At 39.0% G+C, this 21,424-nt stretch overlaps 1 protein-coding gene across 1 annotated transcript in view; it reads right to left on the bottom strand.

The window, feature by feature from the left end:
• Positions 1-21,424, bottom strand: part of LOC108573443 (caspase-1-like) — a 58,923-nt gene that overhangs the window by 11,140 nt on the left and 26,359 nt on the right. Inside the window, exons 3-4 of the mRNA XM_017935894.1 lie at positions 15,705-15,880; positions 8,903-9,020 (exon numbers count right to left, since the gene is read on the bottom strand). Coding sequence (XP_017791383.1) covers positions 8,903-9,020; positions 15,705-15,880 — 294 coding nt within the window. The remainder of the gene's footprint in view (positions 1-8,902; positions 9,021-15,704; positions 15,881-21,424) is intronic.

Raw genomic sequence — 21,424 nt, 5'->3', positions numbered from 1 at the left:
CGTATTCGATGATACATCGAAGATGTCATTTTAAATTGCGCGATTCTCTCTTGAGTGACGACCATTATTTTCACCAAGTGGCGTGGAATATTTTACACAATGGCCCGATCCGGGTGGTATTCCGTAATATTGTCCTAGAGCCGTTTGTCCGAAAGGATTGCCAGCAATCAAGATGATACCGTGAAGTTTATTTATAAGTAGGAGTGTTTCGGAAGTTCCAGAATTTTTATTAAACCACTGAAGCTAGAGTGATGTTTCACTTGCGACGAGAATTTTGTAGTACCTAAATTTAACAATTGCTGATTGCTCTTTGTCAACGAAAGCCAGCGAGAATTTAAGATCTAAGTAGTGGGATTAAATGAAATCTACGTCCAAATTTTTCTTTTATTACTGTATTTCCTTTGTTTTTCTAACTTTCGTGTTAAGCTACGTTCGAAATATTTGAACAAGTTCAGAGCATGACTGGTTGTCGTTTTTCGTCGACGAATTTTGTTTCCTGAAATGACACATCGCTCGATTGTAATGCACGAATAAATATATTAAAGAGGAGCAAGTATTTCGTTAGAGTGATCTACGCGATAGTGTCCATGTTCGGTTAAATTTAATCTGGAGCCGTTTAACGTGAGCGTCGATTTATGAGCACCGTTTGATTGACATCAACATTAACATCGCACCGTTGTGCCAGCTGTGCGCACTGCTGTCAACAGAACCCCCTGGCTGCCATTAGTCTTAACAATGTAAATGTTTGCACGACGTAAAGATCTGCATGACTGTGTTGTCTCATCATATAACAGGAACATAGTGCCAATTCGCAATAGTACTCTAATCGTTTCCCTATTCCCGGTGTTAATTTTGTAACGAAGTTACAGGTGTTGCGAATTTCAGAACGTTGGAATAGTACGAGAAGAAATTTCGACGGCGAAAAGCATTTGTTGATTTGAGAAAATGGAAAATTTAAATTATTCAAAATTGGAATATTAGCTACAAGATTGAAATTCAGCAGAAGCATCGATAATGTGGTTTTTCTTTTTTAGAAATTCGTGTAATCTTCAAATTCAAATGTTGAGATGAAAACCTTTGGAAAAAATGCTCGAATCTAATATATCTTCCAGACAAAAATGAAAAAGTTACTTTATAGTACCTAAATGTCGAATTTCCTTATCGCCATCAGGACCACGCGACATGTTTACTGTACAAGAACGAAATAATAGAATTTTTAATCGATCATCCTCACCTTATCCGAATTCTGGCATATTAATTCCAGAATTCCGTTTCACCGTCAATCTGGTTCCATTTATTTAACGCGTGACGCAAATCAACCGGCTAACGATCCGAAATGACGCGCAACTCAATATTTTACTCTGTCAATTGGATGGCGCGGTCGAGGAGATCGATGTTCGGCCGGTGACGTGAGTCAATGATATCTGCGACGAGTTCGGCGGGACAATAAATCTGTCGTATCGCTTCTGTTATAGATCGTAAGCCTCTCCTCCTCCTCCTCCACCTCCACCTCCTTCACCTCTATCGCTTGAAGGAACTGTCGAAACTATTACTCGAACTATCGTGACGTCACGAACGCAACTTTCCGTCAAGGGACGAAATTTTAACCCGAACGATCCGTTCAATTACACACTCCCGCAACGATAATTAGCCGACATTGTCGAGCGTCGAGCCTTCAATTAATTTCCACGCAACAAATTTCCCAGCTTAATTAAATTATGTTCCCGGCACGTAGCCACCCACTATTCGCTCACCCCCGTTGGGTAATAAATTACAACTCCCCCTGAATAGATAGGTATTCTTTCGGACACCAACGCTCGATCGATCGATACGGGGCCCAAGGATACGCTTCATTTCCGTTTCAACTTTTCCACGGTCTAACGGCGTCTGGAGTCCCGTTACTCTGGAACGTGTCACTTAAGATAAGCAGCTTACTCCGCTGGGCCAAGTATTTAGGCAATGCATCTGGGTGTAGTCGGTGGAAGAAATACAGTTAGGTCGTAAATTGAAGCATTAAACAGCGGTCCAGGGTGGAATTTTTTTGCCTTTTGATTAGAACTGAATCAAAGGTAACAAGGGAACATCCCGAAGTGATAATCATGGATATCGATCACACTTTGGTATATGGTAGTGCACAAGAAAATATTTTTTTTTCCGGCAAATATTGAAGGGGAGAAGGGGAATGTTCAAGATTCTCAAGTACAAGAGTCCAAGGGCCCAAAATCAAAGAGTTCAAGAGTCGAAGGGCCCAGAGTCAAAGTGTCCAAAGTCCAAGGGCCCAAAATCAAAGAGTTTAAGAGTCGAAGGGCCCAGAGTCAAAGTGTCCAAAGTCTAAGGGCCCAAAGTCAGAGTCCAAAGTCCAAGGGCCCAGAGTTAGAGTCGAAGGGCCCCGAGTCAAAGTGTCCAAAGTCCAAGGGCCCAAAGTCAGAGTCCAAAGTCCAGGGGCCCAGAGTCAGAGTCGAAGGGCCCAAAGTCAGAGTCCAAAGTCCAAGGGCCCAAAGTTAAAAAGTCGATGGGCTCAAAGTCAGAGTTGAAGGGCCAAAGTCAAAGAGTCCAAATTCCAAGGGCCCAAGTTAAAGAGTTCAAGAGTCCAAGGATCCAAAGTTCAAGAGCCGCAAATCCAAGTGTCCCAAGTTTAAGAGCCGAATTGAAAAATTCACCTTCAATTGACAATTGAGAAAATTTCACGCTTCGTATGAATGCACATTATCGATACCACTGGATCACGGAAAATCTTGTGAAAGAAATTTCCGCGCGATTTAGGAGTGTGGTATGGGAAATATTTCCAGCTAGAGCCGGTATTCATGGATGCATCAACTGTGGTTAAACTATGCGATCGCTAGATCACAACGTGAGAACGCCGCGGGCTGTGGTATGGCGTTAATAATATTTCACGGAGACCGGTTAATTGTTCCGAAGGGACAGGTCCTATGGGAAAAATGTACCTGGTGGCTGGGTCAAGGGAGGTCAAGCGGTGCACTGCCTCGAGGAGTTGCCTTGTCAACGAGACGAGTATCCTTAAATCCCCTTTCTTCGTTATATCGCTCTAAATGTACCCTGGGAAAGGTAAGCGGCTTACAGAAAAGACCAGGCATAAACGAAAATTATTTATACGACACACTGTCGGTAAACTCGCTGGACAAAGACGCTTTGTAACGTCGAAATATTGTGTATATTATGAGGACGGGGTAACGTTCGAAGCGGGTTACACGCGATTAATGCAATAATTCGCCCGTGCAATTTGCGTTCGCGATGCTTATTCCGCCTTCGATAAATTAGCATGAACGAAGAACATTGGACCGGACAGCCGCGTGAAATATTCCTTTTGTTCTTTGTTGTCGTGTTTCCGCAACGAATTAACGCTAGGCTAGCGTGTTATTTGCCGGATAATCAGATATTATTCGGTCTGCTATCGGCGTGAAAGGTATTCAAGGGGAAATTTGTGTTCCGAGAGATAGCTGGATAGGTGAAAGAAGGGATGCAAGAAGTGAACTTTTTAAAGAAAAAAATTACATGCCACGAGCTTCGGATCTTGCGATAAGGAAATGAAATTTTAAACGTGTCAAGTTAGAAGAGAGTGTAATTTTATGCTTGAAGAAAATATACCCTTAAGTCCACCGTTACACCTCAAGTGTACACTTACTGACAAAAGTTAAGAAACACAGTAGTTATTTAAGAATCTTGCTTCGATAGTTTGTGTGACGAGATACGTAAAAAATGTGAGTTGTATAATAAATACTAATTGAAATTATTTTGTTTCTTAACCCTCTATAACGCCACGTAACTTGCAAGTTACATATCGTTTAATACCGTTATACTATCACATTATCGTCGTCCAATTTTTTTAAAACAATTACAATTTTTACATGTTTTATATTTAATCTTGCTTCGCCTATCAAAATGTAAAATTCTAATCAACCGCAATCTTTCTTCTCATATACTAAGGAAAACCAAGTTGTAAAAGGTTCACTTTTCTCAGTAAGTGTATGCAACAAGATGTAGCTAAATATCGAAAGAAAAAGTGGAAGAAAATTTTTAAGAATTTCCATGGATAGAACGGGAGCCCTGGAAAGTCATGGATCAGTAAACCTTTCTCTCGGGGGACGTCGCTTTTACCCGAAGAATTACACCGTAGCAGGTGTTCGAAGTGGCTTCCATTGTGCCAGGGTGGAAAAGAATCATCCGATTGATTTTCTGGACCAGCTTTCGGTGCCGGATCTTCCGTTTGTCGGGCGATTGCTCTAATCAATTGAGCTTTCGAGGATGTCGATAGATCGCTTCTCCCTAAGCCTAATATTCCAAATGGCTGGCTGCTACGATTGTAGGTCGCCCACGCATCGCTACATACATCCCTATCGTTTAAATCTAGATAGGCTAAATCGGATAAACTGATATTACCGGTACGCGCGTATCCCGCCGCGTTACGCGAGACGAAGATAGGCGAAATTATTGCTAATGCACTTTCGCATTGATTTCAGATTCTGCAGCAATTTCGAGGCTGCCCGGCGTGTCGTGTCGTTTCGCGTTACGACTTTCAACGTTCGAAGCGTTGAAATCAATGCAGTTCGCGTTTTTCGTTAAATATAATACTTCATTTACGAGTATATCTTCATCCTTACGTACTTTCTTGTATTGTGACAAAATTTTTGCACTTGTGATTTAAAGATAGGGTCCTCTTCGTAAGTGTCAGGATACGTCACTGAAATCTACCGAACTCTGTTGAAATCGACCAAAACCTAAAAACTCCTGAAATCTGCGGGATTCTATTAAAATCTACTAGATCCTTCTAATTTCTATTGAAACTCTCTAACACTCAAAGAAATCTACTAAAATTTATGAGAAATCTGCTGAATTCCATAGATGTCTACTGAAATCTACTAAAATCTGCTTACCGAATGGGAAGCAAGCCTCATTGTCATCACAAGTTTAATATCAAATTATTTAGCACTATCGACTCTCAGACGCAGTGTCCACCCTCGAGAGATACTCTCGAGAGCAACTCGCGATAATTTCATATTCAAAAGGACACCTAGCTCCATGTTTGGCTCGATGTACATACAACGACTCTGGCTCGCGTTTCTTATGTTTGACCAGAAAAAACTATCTCAAGTTTCACGCGATGTTATGATACGAGATATTAAGGCTAGGCCCATATCACACGCGATAGGATGACTCATCCTGAGGTTTTTTGCTAGGCTATAACTGCGCGTAAACATTGTACAGAAATCGGGCAGGACGATATATCCTCAGTCAGTGTTTACGAGGCTGCCGAACGACGCTTGCTCCTCGCGATCGTAGCCTTGTAGAAATCACAGTGCTCTCTCGAACAACGCGGTATCTATTATACGCGGATTTCGAATCAATTTACATATTTAGCATATTCGTGCGTGTGAACTAGTTCCCCAGAAATTGCCGCTGCATACAAGAAAGCTGAACTTGGGAGAAAAATCCAACGACCCGTGTGTCTCTGCGAGTGTATGCGTGAATAATGTAACTACACAATGTGTATGTATACGTACACAATCGAATAATAGAGTAAATTGGAAATAGAGGAGGGCCTTCGTGTTATCGTATCCTAAGTTTAATTTGGCTGTAATAAGACGCATTACAGTTATGCTTCTGTAATTATGAAACAACAACAAATCAGTTTCTTACTGTTTCCCCCCCGAGATTTATACGCATTCTATCTTTTTCTGGGGAAACATTGTTTCTCAATAGACCTTTGAGCAAGACATACTTCGTTTCTTATTATTTTAATCACAATACATGGGAATTGAAAATATCGAGGTGGTTTTGTAGTTATAACACGCAGTGTATGTACGTATAAATATATGCACATGCATTGGAAGGATATAAATAATGTACTTCAGGTTTTCGTGAATATGAAGGGTGTTTCTCAGCTACGCGGAAAGTCAGTGTCCCCAGAGCACTATAATTTTTACACGAACATAACAGATGTCCTAATACTTATGCACAACAGCATACATCAGCAGTGTTCAAAGAATTTGTTTTATTTAAAATGTTTATTACACTGGAAATATGAAATATTTTTTATCTATAGATATGAATATTCTACAGTTATCACTATGCTATTCGAAGCATCTATGAGAACGTTAATGAATAATTCGAACACGTTGGTGAATAGGTTTATGAAAATTTTAATCGAGATTATGAAGTACTTTTAGTGAAAATATTAAGAAGCAACTTTTCGGTCTATAATGAAATTCAATTTGCTGCGTTAAATTTCTCTTTAACATAGCTAATTGACTTAGTTTGTTATGATTCTATACAGCTTCCGTTCACTACGGAAATTAATAGTCCAGTTTCATTGCACGCCGGAATAATTTCAGTCTAATGAATATAATAGTTGGAAGTTCTTCTTCGGAACAAATATTTTACTCATCGCGTTTCGCTGCCATATATTCGTATATTATTGGAACGAATGGAAGAAGTAGTATCTCTTAGGAATGTTGCAGTTCATATAAAAGAGGTCTCTTTTCAGAGACATTTGCAGCAAATAATATCTTCAAGAGTGAGCACAGCAATTGTTGAAAGAATTTCTTTTCAATGAAATTGCTCAAGACCACTTTAATCTTATCATTTCCTTCCTTGTTCCGCACAAATTAATTACTTTAGACGATAACCATCTATATAAAATCCTTAATTAATTTAATTTGAAGTATCTTGAAAATATCTCCCCACGAAATATGTACGTGTAATTACCTTACTTCAATGTAGAAAATTACAAGTAAGAATGCAAACATATCCCTCCCTCTTTTATATTTCATTTAATAACACGATACGTCGCTTTCCTCGAAAAATCATCTCAGAGTTTTCCCCTTAGAAACAGCTGTACCATGTAGGTCAGATCAAACGAAGTATTTTTCTGACAGACCTGACTACTTCGACTTGTAGATCATATTTTATTCATCAAAACGCGGTTGACCACCCAGATTTATGAACCAACTGGTCTTGAAAAGGTGTAAATTTTACGAGTTTTATATCCCTGTGGCTCTCTCTCTCTCTCTAATGTCGTAAAAAGTGTGACCTAAAAAGCATTCAATCGTATTCAAGTAGGAAAGTCTATAAATCATCTGTCGTCTACATAGAACGTACAACAAAAGAAAAAGAAAATTTCGAAGGGAAAAGATCAATCAGCCTTTAATCAGCCAGCCTTTAGAAGATTGAATTTCCATCAATCAATCTCTATTATTCAATTTCTGCAAGTTCATCAATTCTTACGTATCTTACGTATCAATTCCTCCTAGTCACAACCTTTACCGCAGCAAATTCTACCAACTAACTCTAACATCTACCAGCTGATCTCTAACTCAGTTTCCACAGATCAATCCTCCGTGTTTATAAGATAATCTCGATCTTTCGAATTAAATCACGATACAGCTTCACGTTGTGAACTCGAGAAGGTAACAAGTTCGAACACTTGGTAAATTAAAATAGTCTTTGTTTCTACCAACACCGGAAAGGAAAAGAGCGAGGTTAGAGCGAAGTTGATCGTATAGAGTTCCGAGTTTTTCTCTGTTCGAAGTTCGTGCCCGAGTTCGATAAAAAGAGTAATTCAAAAGTAAACCTAAGAGTAATTCAAATTCTAATTTGGATTGGTTGCTGAGAGGCTAGAGGCGTATTTAGAGAGAGTTCCTTGGGAAGGAGGAGATTTATGTCTCTTTTTGCCCACGAGCTAGATAACCGGCAATTGAATGATATAAAATTAATCGAATTTACGGTGAAATATAAGATTTAATTTAAACGATTAATTATTGTATTTATAATACATTTATTAACTTTTATAATATATTTACTAACCTTATTTATTACCTTCAGAACCGAAAATGATTTAGATCAATGATCTAGATTAACGACGATACTTTTGCAGTTAGAGTCGTATCTCGAGTCTACTATCCGCGTATCATGAAATACCGTGTACATTCTTGTAGCCAGGCTCGCGAACAAGCGGGAACACAACAACGAAGAACAGCCAAAAATTTATAGTCCTATTCTTTCCCCACCATTGACTTGCAAATGAAGGCGCGACAAGCGTGCACAGTACGCACGTTGTCGCGCCCATTGAGAGGCCAAACACTCGCTGAAACACAAATCCGCGGGACACAATCTCTCTGAGGTAGGGAGAAAAACGAACGCACTTCGTCCCCATCGAGCACGTACCTAGCTCGAGTATTGTCGCACGCCTTGTTTCACCAAATACGGAGTTTCTTTAGGCACGTCTGAGTAGGAACATCTACGCAATGCGTTTCCGACGTTCCTTTGTGTATTTATATATGTGTGTGTGTGTGTTTCTGAAAGGGCGAGCGAAGTGTGTATAGTTGGTGGAAGCGATATAGCGAGGATTAGAGCATTGAACGTCGCACCCAGGGAATTGACATTTAAAATATCTGCTTGCAATTTTTCAATTTGAACTAGACGGTACTAAACTTCCTGCAGCCTGTCACTGATTAAAGCGCAGACAAATTTTTTTAAATATACTGCAATGGAAGTTGTATGTACCAATTCTGAGTTGACGTCGAACGATCCTGAGCGAAGTTCGAGCTTCTTATCCTTCTGGAATTACTGTTCTGCCTCTCTGATTACGTGTACTGTGCAGAGATCAGAGGACGGTTAGCGGAGCAAGAGAGGGTACTCCGCCTGATTTTCAGTCCACGAACCTCTAGAAATCTCCACCGTTTGCTATGAAATTCTATCTCACTTGGTCTCGATATCAAGCGATTCTATGTGATTTGTATTATAGATGTGACCGTTTTGACCAATGACAAAGACACACGTATCCTGTCTTATCGGTATTTCTTCCGCTAGACAACTTCTCTTCTCTGCACAGTACATACGACCTCGCTATGTCTGTTCGACCGGCTATACGAATGCATCCACCTACCGTCATAAGTAGAGTATGCGACCAAAATATCCGCAAAGCTGGGTATAGTGTAAGCAGTTGCGCTATCTGTCTCCTGTCTTATCTCCACCCCACTGTCCGTCTGCGTCCCACGGCATGCCTGTGAAAAAGAAAATGTACACATGAGTTGCCGGACAACTCGTCACGCTACCCTTTGTACGCTCATTTAAACATAAGATTTTCTTGGAAGTAGTATCATCCGGGGGGACAGTTACGCTTTGTTAATGGTAAATGCAGTTTTCAACGTTTCTGCTTAAGTGAAATTACTTGGAGTTGCTGGATTTTATGGAGAATTTGAACGATAATTAAAACTGGGTGAAAGGGTGTGGGATATTTGAGCAGTAGAATAAATAGTTAAATATTTTAAATCGAGCCACGAGAAACGTCACGACAAACAGAGATCTATTAAATTTCACTTAGAATTTACAACATAAATACAATATTCAATCCAGTATCAGATTCAATCGAACATTTTCTTTCGCTTCGCTTTATCATATATCTTAATAAACAGTTGAATATTTCAGATGAAACATCGTGGCAAATTAAAGTTGATAAAACTTAACGTATAATTTATAGCATCCAATCATTTCCAATTATGTTAAACATCCGATAATTTCATTCCATTATCATACATTCAGTCCTACATTCTCGTCGCGACGAATATCAATCTAAACTTCCTGAAATAACGAAATTGAAAATTTCCTAAAATTAATATTTGTCATCAATGTACACACACACACTGTTCTGAGGCTTTTCATAAACGAGCTCCGCGAATACATATATTCCACCGTTTCTCGATGCTTCTCCGATGCAACAGACTATTTATGTCCCCGTCCAATCTTTTTGCTCCTCTAGCTCTCCGTTCTTCTCGCTCGTTTTTATTTTCCAATCTTCTAACCGGTGTTTTCTCAAGAGGGGAAATGTCGCCCCGGCGCTATGCATCACGCCGAAAGGCACAACATTATCGTGGAAATTCGGCGGGGAAGATTCGCCGGGATCGCGTTCAAAGACGGCAAAAATCCGCGAATAGGTGGGAAAAGAACTCGTCGAGTGGACGCGAATTCGCCCGCGAGACAATATAAAGGACGATCCTGGCGCGTTTCGAGGGGAAGAGGCGCGCGTGTGAACAAAAGCTGGGGAATTTCAGATTTTCCGCGGTCGTTGTTCGATAAAACGCGCCTCGCTCGTGATTTATGCGGCCCCTGCGCGAACAACTTCGGATTAAAACACACGCTGAGTTATTACGATACAGAACCTTAAATAACTACTGGGTAGAAGCATCGGCGAGTTTAATTATTTAACCTAAGTATGTGTAGCGGGAGAGCGCGAACTGCCGTTTCAGCTCGTCACACGTTTACGTTGAGGTTAATCTCGCTGATAATATCGGGATTTCGCTATGAATCTTTCAAGTCGTGACACGGCGACTGTGAAATACGAGGTATCCCAGTTTTGTCGGTCTTTATTAAATGGCAATTAAATATTCGGAGAAAGTTGACACGATACGGCGAATCTGAGGATAGTCGTTTACCCGGTTGTACATTTTCGGTGGATTAATTTAATTAATGAGACAGTTTTACTGAAAATTGACCTGGTGCCAACGCCTCAGACGATATTAACGACAATCACGAATATAGATTTCTTACTCTCTTTGATTGCCTTGAAAGGAAAATTGATGAAAAATAGAAGAGTAGAAATCTGTTTAGTAATCGAAATAAGATTTGGTAAAAGTAAGAACAAAAGGAGGATTTAACTGCAGTAACATTATTATTTATTACTTTCCCCACCGATTCATATATTCTTTACTTGATACAGTAATAATTTCATTTCACTTTCGCAACGATAAGAATTCTCGACGTTCCAAAGGGAATTCCAAGCGAAATGAAATCAATTTCATCCTTCGCTTTTCAAAGTTCCCTTCGTGTTCATACACACGATACTATACCTGGCATTCTCGTCGATCTTTCTTATTCCTGCATGTTTATCGCACACGTAATCAGGTTCGCGCGAAACTTTCCGCGGCTTAATGTCATGCGCTGTACGTCTGCAGCGTGGCGCGTACTCAAGAGCTCGTTAAACGAGTTGAGAAGTAACCTCGTCAACTATAAAACTCTTTCACGTCCCTTTGAAACGTCGTACGGATAATTAACTATGTCGTCTTTTCCACTTCTGTTAGCGCGCACCGGCTCTTCACCGAGTCGCAAAGAACCGGAAAACCCAAGCGTTAGTGCCTCTTCCCGCTCGCGAGAATGAGCTTGTTCCCTCAATTTTCACGTGTCTCCTATCGTCGAACTCTTAACTCTTTGTGGTCGAGATTAATTTCTTGTAACGAGAAACTTTCTCCGTGGAAAAGAAGGAGAAAGGAAGAAGGTGAAATACGGGAAAGGGTAGGAGTTATTAATGAACGCGTTTCAGTATCTGCCTTTAAATTCGCTACGTTCGGGCCACTTGCGGTAATGACGGAGACGAGGAAAGTAGTCGGGAAGAGCAACAGTTTATCCTAACAGGGGTAACGATAAATATTCATTATTTGAAAGGAAGGGACAGATGAATTTTCGAAATTTTCTGTTAGAATTTTCGGTGTAATCTAAATCACAAATTTCATATTTTTAGTATTCCGAACAGAATCATTGTAGTCATTGTAGAATTCGTATAATGTATCACTTTGTTCTGCTATACTAAATCAGGATATTTATCACTGCAACATGGCTAATTTATTATTTTAGTGCTTCGCGAAACACAGTATTTTTGGCTTTCCCCTCCGGAGCAGAAATTACTTATGTGATAATGCAGTAAACTTCATCACGAAGTATCAAGGGGATAAGATCAGTGGGAGGGGATGGAGTATCCAGGTTTCACGGTAGCCTATATTTTCCACAGGGTCCTGGAGAGTAACTATTCCAAACTGGGTCCAGATTGGTCAAAGGATTTAGGAGTTAATAGATATCACATATACAGGGTGCCCCAGAAATCGTGGTACACTTCGGAAGAGTGTGATTGATTATTTAAAGATAAACCGAAATTGTAGAATAATGTTTTTGCATATAATAATTCACTGTGGAGAAAAAGACTTCGAATGACGTTTACGATAAGGAAAAAAATTGTAACAATACAAAGAATGCATGGCAACAACATGAGCAGCGAATGAATTTTAAAAAGCAATAAATTGCTTTATCCTCATTTACGAAACCAGTTTAATCGCATACAGAATGAAAGAAACCGATAGTGCAAACAGATAGCAAGTAAGATAACAGCAATGATAAGACAGTGCACATGTTTAGAGATACAAACATACTGAGATCCGTTAAGTCGAGACTTACGTGCAGCTATTGCACGTCTAATGGATTTTCAAAATTGTTTTTCCGTAAAACGAAGCCTCATATTTAAAAACTTTATTCAACAGATTAGACTTATTTTTAATTTAGTTTTTAAGGAGGTACCAGATATTGAAATAATTACGTTCAAAATTTTAAACTTGCTATTTTTACGTATATTATTATACACGATTGCTCTACTTTATTTTCAAAAATGCAGTCTATAGGAAATTCCATTTTTTCACAAACATACCTTGTACGATAGCATTTTGTTACAGATTATCCGCACAAACTTTCTAGCTAATCAAATTACCTTTATAACTATCTTCATTAATAGAAACACGTGCACGCGTAAAAACACACGGAGGTGAATTTTATTCGCGAGCTTGTTTCGCACCTCCTTTAATTATAACAAAATTAATCCCGATTGTTTCCATCGTTTTTTATCTCCCTTGTATCCACTTAATTCACCCCCGGTGCGAGCTCTAATGAGCAATATCTAAAACCCCGTGGCGCATCGCAACAAGTTCACCGTGCTTTTATTTCGGTATTTTCATTTCCCCTGGAGTATGCGTTTACTCGCGATGTATGTTTACTCGCCTCGCGTATCCAATGTTTTCATCTGTAGGCGTTGCTAGTTTGTTTTGTAGATATATATATATATTTTGCGGAGGCGCAAAAGGGCCTCCGTGTATCCGATAACCGATTCGAATGAATTCCGTTAAACTACAAGGCGCTATTTTTGCTCGTACAATTGAAACGGGAATATGAAATCGAAATGGTGCGTGTTGCGATAAATTTATTCGCACGAAAGAACTTCCTTTTTTTACGCTTTATCATGTCGAACGCAAGGAAATAAAACGATACAATTTTACAACTACCAGGGACGAAACGAAATGATTTCAATTGAACGATAAGCACCGACGGGAACAATTTAGCTCGGAGAGAAAGAGATAGGAGAGGATATAGAAGCTTATCAGAGAAAGAAAAAGCGTTGGAAAAAGTGTGGCAAAGACGGTTGGAACAATGATAGAATAGAAGCAGAATTTCTCGCTGAATAAACGAATTTTCTCTTTATGATTATCATTTTGTCCCTTCCGAATGAAGGTAATCTTAATTGCTCCGGTGCATTATGCGATCTTTTCATGAAACAGTTCCATTATCCCGCGGGATATATACTGTGCGCATCTCACGGGGCCCCGCAGAGAACTGAAAAACACAGTGTTTCCGCAATAATACGCTTCGCGTTGCAAATCCTTGAGAGATCATCCTGAAGCAGATAAATTGAAGAAGATACAGCCCGGATTACACCGCAAAGGAAATCAAGCTTTACGTTATCATCGCGTGAAATATTTACATTATCTCGTTACCTCGTCGCTCCTAGACGCGCCTTCGTCTCTTCGTATTTCCCGCTTAGAAATCTTAGTTAATGACTATATAAGTGTACTGGAAGTTTAATTGTTAAGGCAAGCATTTCTTTCGGTTATTGGGAGATTAGCATCTGAAAGTACAAACTTGTTCTTTACTTTAATCGTCCAATTTGTTAGAAATAATCGTAAGTTGTTGAGCTCGAATTATGATTATTCACGGTTACTTTTTTCTTCTTCTCAAAGATAGTTATGTTTTTATATGTGCATAAAATAAAGAGTAGAAAGAAATTATGAAATATAATATATGCTGCAAATAAATTTTTTCAAGCTTCTCATTTGTTTCTGGTAATGTCTAACTGTATCCTTAGACAAAGAATTATAAATTATGCGAAACATTTTTTTAAACTCACACTAAATGTGTCGAGAAACTAGATTTCTAGATAAAAAAAGGACAACTGTTAATTATTGCAGTTAATCCTTAGTTAACTCTATGTGTACTTAGGTTTAAAACCTAAGCCTACTAATTTATCTCTCCAATCTGGGTATTATATTTACAATATCAAGATTAAGATGTCTGTCGTTGATTGTACAGCAGAGACGTTTTATCAGTGACAATGTGTCAAAACTGACAATCGTTCAAATTTACTATACAAAAGTTAGAAAGAAGAGAAGTCGCAGGAATTGTCAACACTCTGCAGTAATGATCCATGGTATAAATTAAAACTGACACGCGAGAGTTGTATTCTCTTTCTGTTAACCCTTTCGTGACTGAATTCCTTTGTTTAAAAATTTCTCACTTATCTACCGATCATCAAGTCTCTAACGAATACCAAATTGAGATCAACTTTTCTGAGAGTACATATTCGTTTTCGTGGTCACGAAAATGTTAATAAATCTTCCTCCACCTGCGTTTTTAGCCTTACAACTCTTGGACTGCCGGCAAAATTAACACGACAATGCTACCGTATAAAAACACCTCTGGAAAGGAAGTATCGCGAGAATTGAAAAACCGAAACATTCACGAGAAGAGTTTAATTGGACAATTATACGAATCATAAGTACCAGTTATTTGTCCCGTTACTGCTGAATGTGGATTTAGTAGACTTTGCAAGCATTTTATCTGGATAAATGAGCAAACGTTATAGAAGTTGAAGAAAGGGAATTTTTTGCTAGAAGGGATTAATCGCTTGGTAATTACAAAGGCTGGTTAGTTGATTTTTATCACGTGTAGTACGGTTTGTGTAATATTGTGTTTTAAGAAACTTTCAACGGAATTATGTCGGTGTGAAAATTTACCGGTTAATGCTTTTTCAGTGGGACAGTTACTTTGAATAAAATTACGCGTAACTTCAATTCTAGTTATTTTAAGGTCGAAATAACAAAAAGTAAGTACTTCATACTCGGCGAAAGTAAACTCGAGAAAGAATGTCACGTTTTCTATGCAAATGAAGATGAATGATTATCGTTGAATGAGACTATTTTGGACAGGTACTCGACACAAAGACGGTCGGTATTAAGAATACTAGACAGAGAAAATTCGTTAACGAGATTTCCATAGAACATTTATCTACGACAAACGGAATGTCAATATTTTGCTCGTTTAATCGATTGTTTAGAGTGGTTCACGTATTATTCTCGAACTTAGAGCTTACCTTTGTTTCACAATTTGTTATTGACAATTCGAAACGTCGAATTTTATTTTAGCACAAACACTTTGCAATTATCCGATGCAGGTATTAAAAATTTCACACTTAAATCGGTGCAGCTCAACGTAAGTCAGAAGAAGTATCCAACATCAAAATGAACTTTGAACCACGAAGTACTATTTTAACGAGGAAGAATTTTCAACCTTAACAAATTCTTCAATTATAATCTTTCCTACTTGGAAAGAACTTTTTGCAATTAATTCACTCCTCAATTCAGCACGTGCATGTCACATAACATTCCCCAAAAAATTGCACATACGTTCAAAACATTCATCCACATGCTGAAGCACCCAAGTGTTCAGCCACTCAGTTTCCACTGTTCAGTTCGTTCCTGTAACATCGCCAGATCCTCTACGGTTATTTGTAATTGTATCGAGAGAATGTCTCGCGGACTTACCTGAATAAAAAATAATTTCGGCTTGCCAGCCAAGGTGGGACACCGGTTAGCAGTGAAAGGGGTCCATAGTGAATCGGCAGAGTACACCGAATCAGCCGAAAACAGGAAACCCGATTCCCCGTGCGACATAGCAGCTATAACCAGACAGTCGGCGTCCGTGTGGTCTTCCGCTGAGGCTTTAATGAAAGGATTAATTAATTCGGTACTAGCCGTGATAACGGCCTCGGACTGTTTGCCCGTGTATGTGATACGAGGAACAATATTGGGAAAGCTAAGTTCACCGCGCCATTTCGACATCCATTCTCGAAAATTTTCTACTATTTACCAACCTTACTATTTCTGTGTATTTAGATTATCCTGTCTCTCGATATTATGTTACATGTATCAGATTTGTTCGTAACTAGTGCCATCGAGATCGTGGAGAACTTAGCTCTACAGGTGCCGAAAATGTTGAGGCAATTGTGGTGTTAAATGATAATTAACGCTGTTTTTGTGTTACGAACGAGAGAAGTGCTTTGTACGAAATTGTTGGTAGACAGTTCTTAATAGATCGTTAATAGACTAATTTTATGAACAGGGGAATGGAGGATTTGAAATGGTTTTAATAGACGAATTAGGAATATCGTATGTGTTGGAAAATGTTCTTCAAACGCATGTCATTTCCAAGTTAAACAGTGTTAAAATTGTTCATACATTATTATTTTAATGTGATAAATGTTTGTTTTTCATTGTGTTTTATGTTAGAGACGATTTCAACTGATATCGACTTTCAATCGCGATAGCTAGGGCTTGCAAGCTGGGATTACCGAATTTTCGAGTACTTTAATTTTAGTTTGAAATTCAGAATTTTTATTTCTCTATTCCATGTTACTGTCACTTGCAGCTGAATCTCTCCTGTAATCTATTTCTATTCGAAATGTTCTGTCACTATTAATACAGAGTGTATTCGTGTCTCGTATATCTTTTAAAGTCTCGCAATTTATTCAAACTGTTATATGAAAACGAGTACATAAACGAATACACATACTCGTAAATCTGGCTATATAGCATAGAGATCTAGACCGACATGCTACAAAAATAATTTGTTACAGTTCCGTTCCTTCATCGACACTGTTACGACAGATATAGTATTAGGTCGTCCTGAAAGTTCCCGGAGTTTGAAGCTGTTCACTTTCAAAAAAATACAACTCTACTGAAAATAAATATTTTTATTTCAAATAACTTCCACGATGTTCGATACACTTTTGCCAACGTATTACAACAGCATTAATTCCGAATTTCTAAGAGGAAGAAAGACGCAAATGAATCTCTATCGAAACATAGTTTAAACCTCGAAAAAATCGTGTTTGTAGTTTGGTGGTCAACTTGGAGATTAAATAAACGAAAATTCCAATTGTACGCGAAAAATTGAAGGCACAGCAAACAGACCTGGTAAACAGAAAAGCTCCCATCCTTTTGCACAACTGTACAAAAATTGCATCAACTGGGTATTGAAGTTCTACCTCATCCCCTATATTCTCTTGATTTATCTCGAACCGATTTCACTTTTTCCCCTCACTTGACAATTTCTTTACACAAAAACGACGTAGGAATATCGAAGGACATTGAAAACGCCTTTCAGTAGAGGTGCGCGAGAACCCGATACTCGAGACGGGTCGGGAGGAGTTCGGGTTCCCGAAAGTATCTCACGACTCTAGAATGTCGGGATTCCGGAGAATTTCGAGAACCCGTATCACGTTTCGGGACTAGCTCTAATACGACCATAATACGCGTCCTAAATTAGTTGTGAAACGTGATTCGGGTTCTCGAAATTCTCGGGAATCCCGACATTCTAGAGTTGCGACATGCTTTTCAGGAACCCGACCCGATCCCGAGAAAAATTCTCGATCCGACCCGACATTTTCGGGTTCTCACACACCTCTACTTTTCAGCAGTCTCTTTCCCCTAGAGATTCACACTTTCATACAAGCCAAATTAATGTTCTTGTAATACAATACGTTGGCAAAGGTGTTATTATGTTATCAAAGGTATCTGTCAAAGGTCATTATGGAAATGATGTGAAATAAAAATGTAAAATTTGAACGGAGCTGTTTCAAAGGGAACAGCTGAAAACGATGACCTAATATGCAACGCTGAAAGTTACCTACTGTAGCTGAAATCATACTGTTGAATGTTCCAAGCTGGATGAAGATAGAGATTAAACGGGAACGAGTGTGTCACGTTATAGATTCGAGCGGCGCACCGGTTTCCGCACTAGATTTAATGAAAGGATTAATTAATTCAATGTGGTCCAGAATAGTGGTGACCAAGCCGTTTACCGTGATGGGTTATACGCAAGCAAATCAAGAGGTTAACGACGGCACGTATTGTTCGTTTAACCTCTCACCCTTTCCGATTTCGCTGTTGTGTTTCCACGGCAAATACCGTCGGACTTGAAAATCACTTTTGTAAACAATTGGAATGCTTTCATCGAATCGTTCGACAAACGAATTTTCCAAACCTTTCGATTTGCCCTTTAAATTTATGCGTCAATGGATTTGAAATAACACAATTTTCCAGCCATTTCTTCGTTTGCTTTCTTCACACGTTGAACATTATTTCCCCGTTTGTTCAAGGAATGTATATCTTATTTTGATATTGCACTGTATCTACTTTTATAGTACACATATTTTGCAAACGGTAGCTATTTCGGATACGAAGTTTGAGGGGAAGCAACGCGATAGCCTAAACTGCTTAACTAGCTAATTGACCGAGCCTTTTTTTTCCGTTTCATACTTTCAATTCCACGATATCGTTCCGTACAAATGTTTTTCTTTTTTTTTTAGCAATTACTCTGAATCTTCGAACAGAGCTAAGCGGATTCCGTTTTTCCTTCTCAAGTAATGCAACTCCCCTTTCCCTGAATCAATTTTATTATCTCTTCGTGAACTTTTACTCGTTTTTTCCTTATCTGCAATCCTCCTCTTTTTTTCACGATACAGTAAATGTTATACGCTACCTCTTTGCGTAATACTCATGTAACGTCGTTAATTTTCTCGAATATTATTCTTGAATTCAACGCAAGCATGTTTTATCGAACATGCATTGTAGTCGTTATTGTAGTTCAATAATTAGCTTTCGGTGAAATTAATTCACAGTTACGCAGAATCAATTATTATATTTACAGAATTTCATGCTTTTGTATACAATGCCTGTTTCGCATTAGCGACGATATTACGGAAAGTAGGTTTTATTATAGCACGTTAAGTGCCTTAGGAGGGAGAATATTTTCAGTATTCCGTAACGATCACTCAGATTTTCATTTAAAGTTTCTTTAATTTGGAACGAGCCTCCGTGTTAGATTAAAAGAACGCGCTTTACGGTTATTTGGCAATTACATACATTGCAAATTGGAGGTTTGGTTTTAGAGAGTATTTTGAGACTAAATATTTCTTCTATCCTTCGTTCACAAATTATTTCTCCAATTTTACCTTTGCCGTGATAAGGTAAATATACAGACACACACACATACACAGAAACGAGCAAAATTATGCAGGCAATTAACTTTTTAGCCGAGCTCTGGAAAAGGAAGGTTGAAATGAACTTTAGATAATAGGGGATTAAAGTATAATAAGAAAGAACGGCAGAAATACAACAGTGCCGTATCCTATACGCATTATCCTACGCACGAGCGTCTTTGAAATAGGTCAAAAGGAATAAATTCTGTAAATAATTTTACGTTTCGTTCAAATTCTATTCGTCCGGGATACTCTAATTGTACGTTGTGCTAATGTATTCTGATTACTTTCTCTTTTGTGTCGTTTTCTTTTAATTTAGAACAGCGTTTAATTGTTGAATTTTCTTCGTTTTATTTCTATTATACCACCTGTACACGATAATTCGTTTGCATTTCGAGAATAAGCTCGTAGCAGTGGAGGGATGCGGCTGACACATTCTCGCGATGTCCATCAGGAGTACGGGGAAGTAAGAAAACTTCACACAGAAGTTGGAACCTTCTTTCGTAGAATACTGTCCCCTTTTCTCAACGCTGTTGTTCGGAATGCGACCAGTGGAAAAGATACTTGGCGAACTCAGGACAAACGTATAAACACGTTCTCCACTCGTTTCCTGCAGACAATTTACCGCTATTTGCAACGTGAGAATGTCCACTGGAGGAAATTGTGAAACACCATAAGCGTCATAGGTGATGCTCTCGTACTCATTAACCTTTCACAATTTTCCACTCGTGACAAGTATAATGATTGCTGTACGTCTTCAATGTCTAGGAATTTGATGCCTTTAAAAAACTCTGCTCTCTGTTCTGTTAAATTTGATTTTTTGTCCGAAAAATTTTTGATATCTCAAGTTTCAAATTTGAAAAATTTCAAATATCTCAAGTTGCAAGTTTCAAATTTTCGACGTTCATTTATCAACGAATGTTGAACGTTCGAAAGCTCTCTGTGCGCGCACAATCAGCGAACTTTAAACAAACACGTCGGGAACAGAGATAAATCATTTCGCCGACCAAGTGGCTCGTGAACCTGGCAATTTTCTTGACTGCTGCGAGTTAAACAAATAAGCACCGACAACAGAGAAGAATTAGCGCGGGCAGGCGAGGAAAAATCTCCGGATAATTCCTTCTCGAACAGCAGCGGCGATTTCACGCGCTATTTGCTACGGAACGATCCTCCTATGGCCCGTGTACAGTGAAGCGGACACAGCCGTTCAAGCGTGTTCGTAGGAACTTGCGTTCGTCGATTATGCACGTCGCTCTGATAGAACTTCGCGAGTCCGCGAACGGCTGCTGCTGGACGCGTTAATTAATTCGAACAAATCACCTCCGTTCGAATTAATTACGGAAACTAACGCCCGACAAAGAACTCGGCGAACGAGCCGTGCGAAATGTAGTCTTTAGCAGACAAAAGGGCATACAAACGTACGGAATATTATACCATGTGCTCCGTGTGAATTGTCTCGAAGCAAGGGTATACGGGAGCTTGTCCTACCCCCGCCGCATCTAATAACCTGATACCAAAGCTCTCTTACTAACAATATCCGCTAGCAACATCCACTTCGGCTCGAGGGAAACCGGAATGCCCCTTCGGCTGATCGATACACCCGACTGCGCTACAAATTCAGAAGTTTATTACCGCCGTCGGTTGATGCTTTGCCGTCGAATACGGATCTAGCGTTTTGTCGGAGCTGCAAGCTTATATACAGGGTGTCTCGGTTTAATCTGTACGTGTAATTAATTCTCGAAGTGTCGGTTATTCCAACGCAGTTTTTCAAACGGAATTTACCTATTTCGTTTCGAGGGAGACATTTTGTTGGGAGTGATAGAGATTATGTGTGAGAATTTTACAGAACTTACGCACGATTTTGTCGATTTTGACGAAACTTATATGGTAGATAGTTCAAGGAAAAATGTTTGACCTTTTCTTTTTTTTTATTAGTAATCTTCTGCACTGAAGGGGTGAAAATTGTCATCAAAGATGGGGGTGGTAAACATATTTGGCCTATCTCGAAAATTATCGTAGATAGCGGAATGGTGGAAATTGACAAATTTTGTATTTTTCTGAAAAAAGGTTAAAACAAATATGTTCATTACCCCCATCTTAGAGGGCGATGTTCATTCTTTCGAAGTGTATGATTGCCGATAAAAGAAAAAAGGCGTGTTAAATATTTTCTTTCTTGGAACGGTAGTGCTTTCGTACGGACAATTGTGGCGGGCTAGTTCAAAC

The sequence above is a fragment of the Habropoda laboriosa genome, unplaced genomic scaffold (genome assembly GCF_001263275.1).
Source record: "Habropoda laboriosa isolate 0110345459 unplaced genomic scaffold, ASM126327v1 scaffold92, whole genome shotgun sequence".
NCBI lineage: Eukaryota > Metazoa > Arthropoda > Insecta > Hymenoptera > Apidae > Habropoda > Habropoda laboriosa.
The sequence above is the reverse complement of the archived record's forward strand: the minus strand, read 5'-3'. Positions and strand labels throughout refer to the sequence as shown.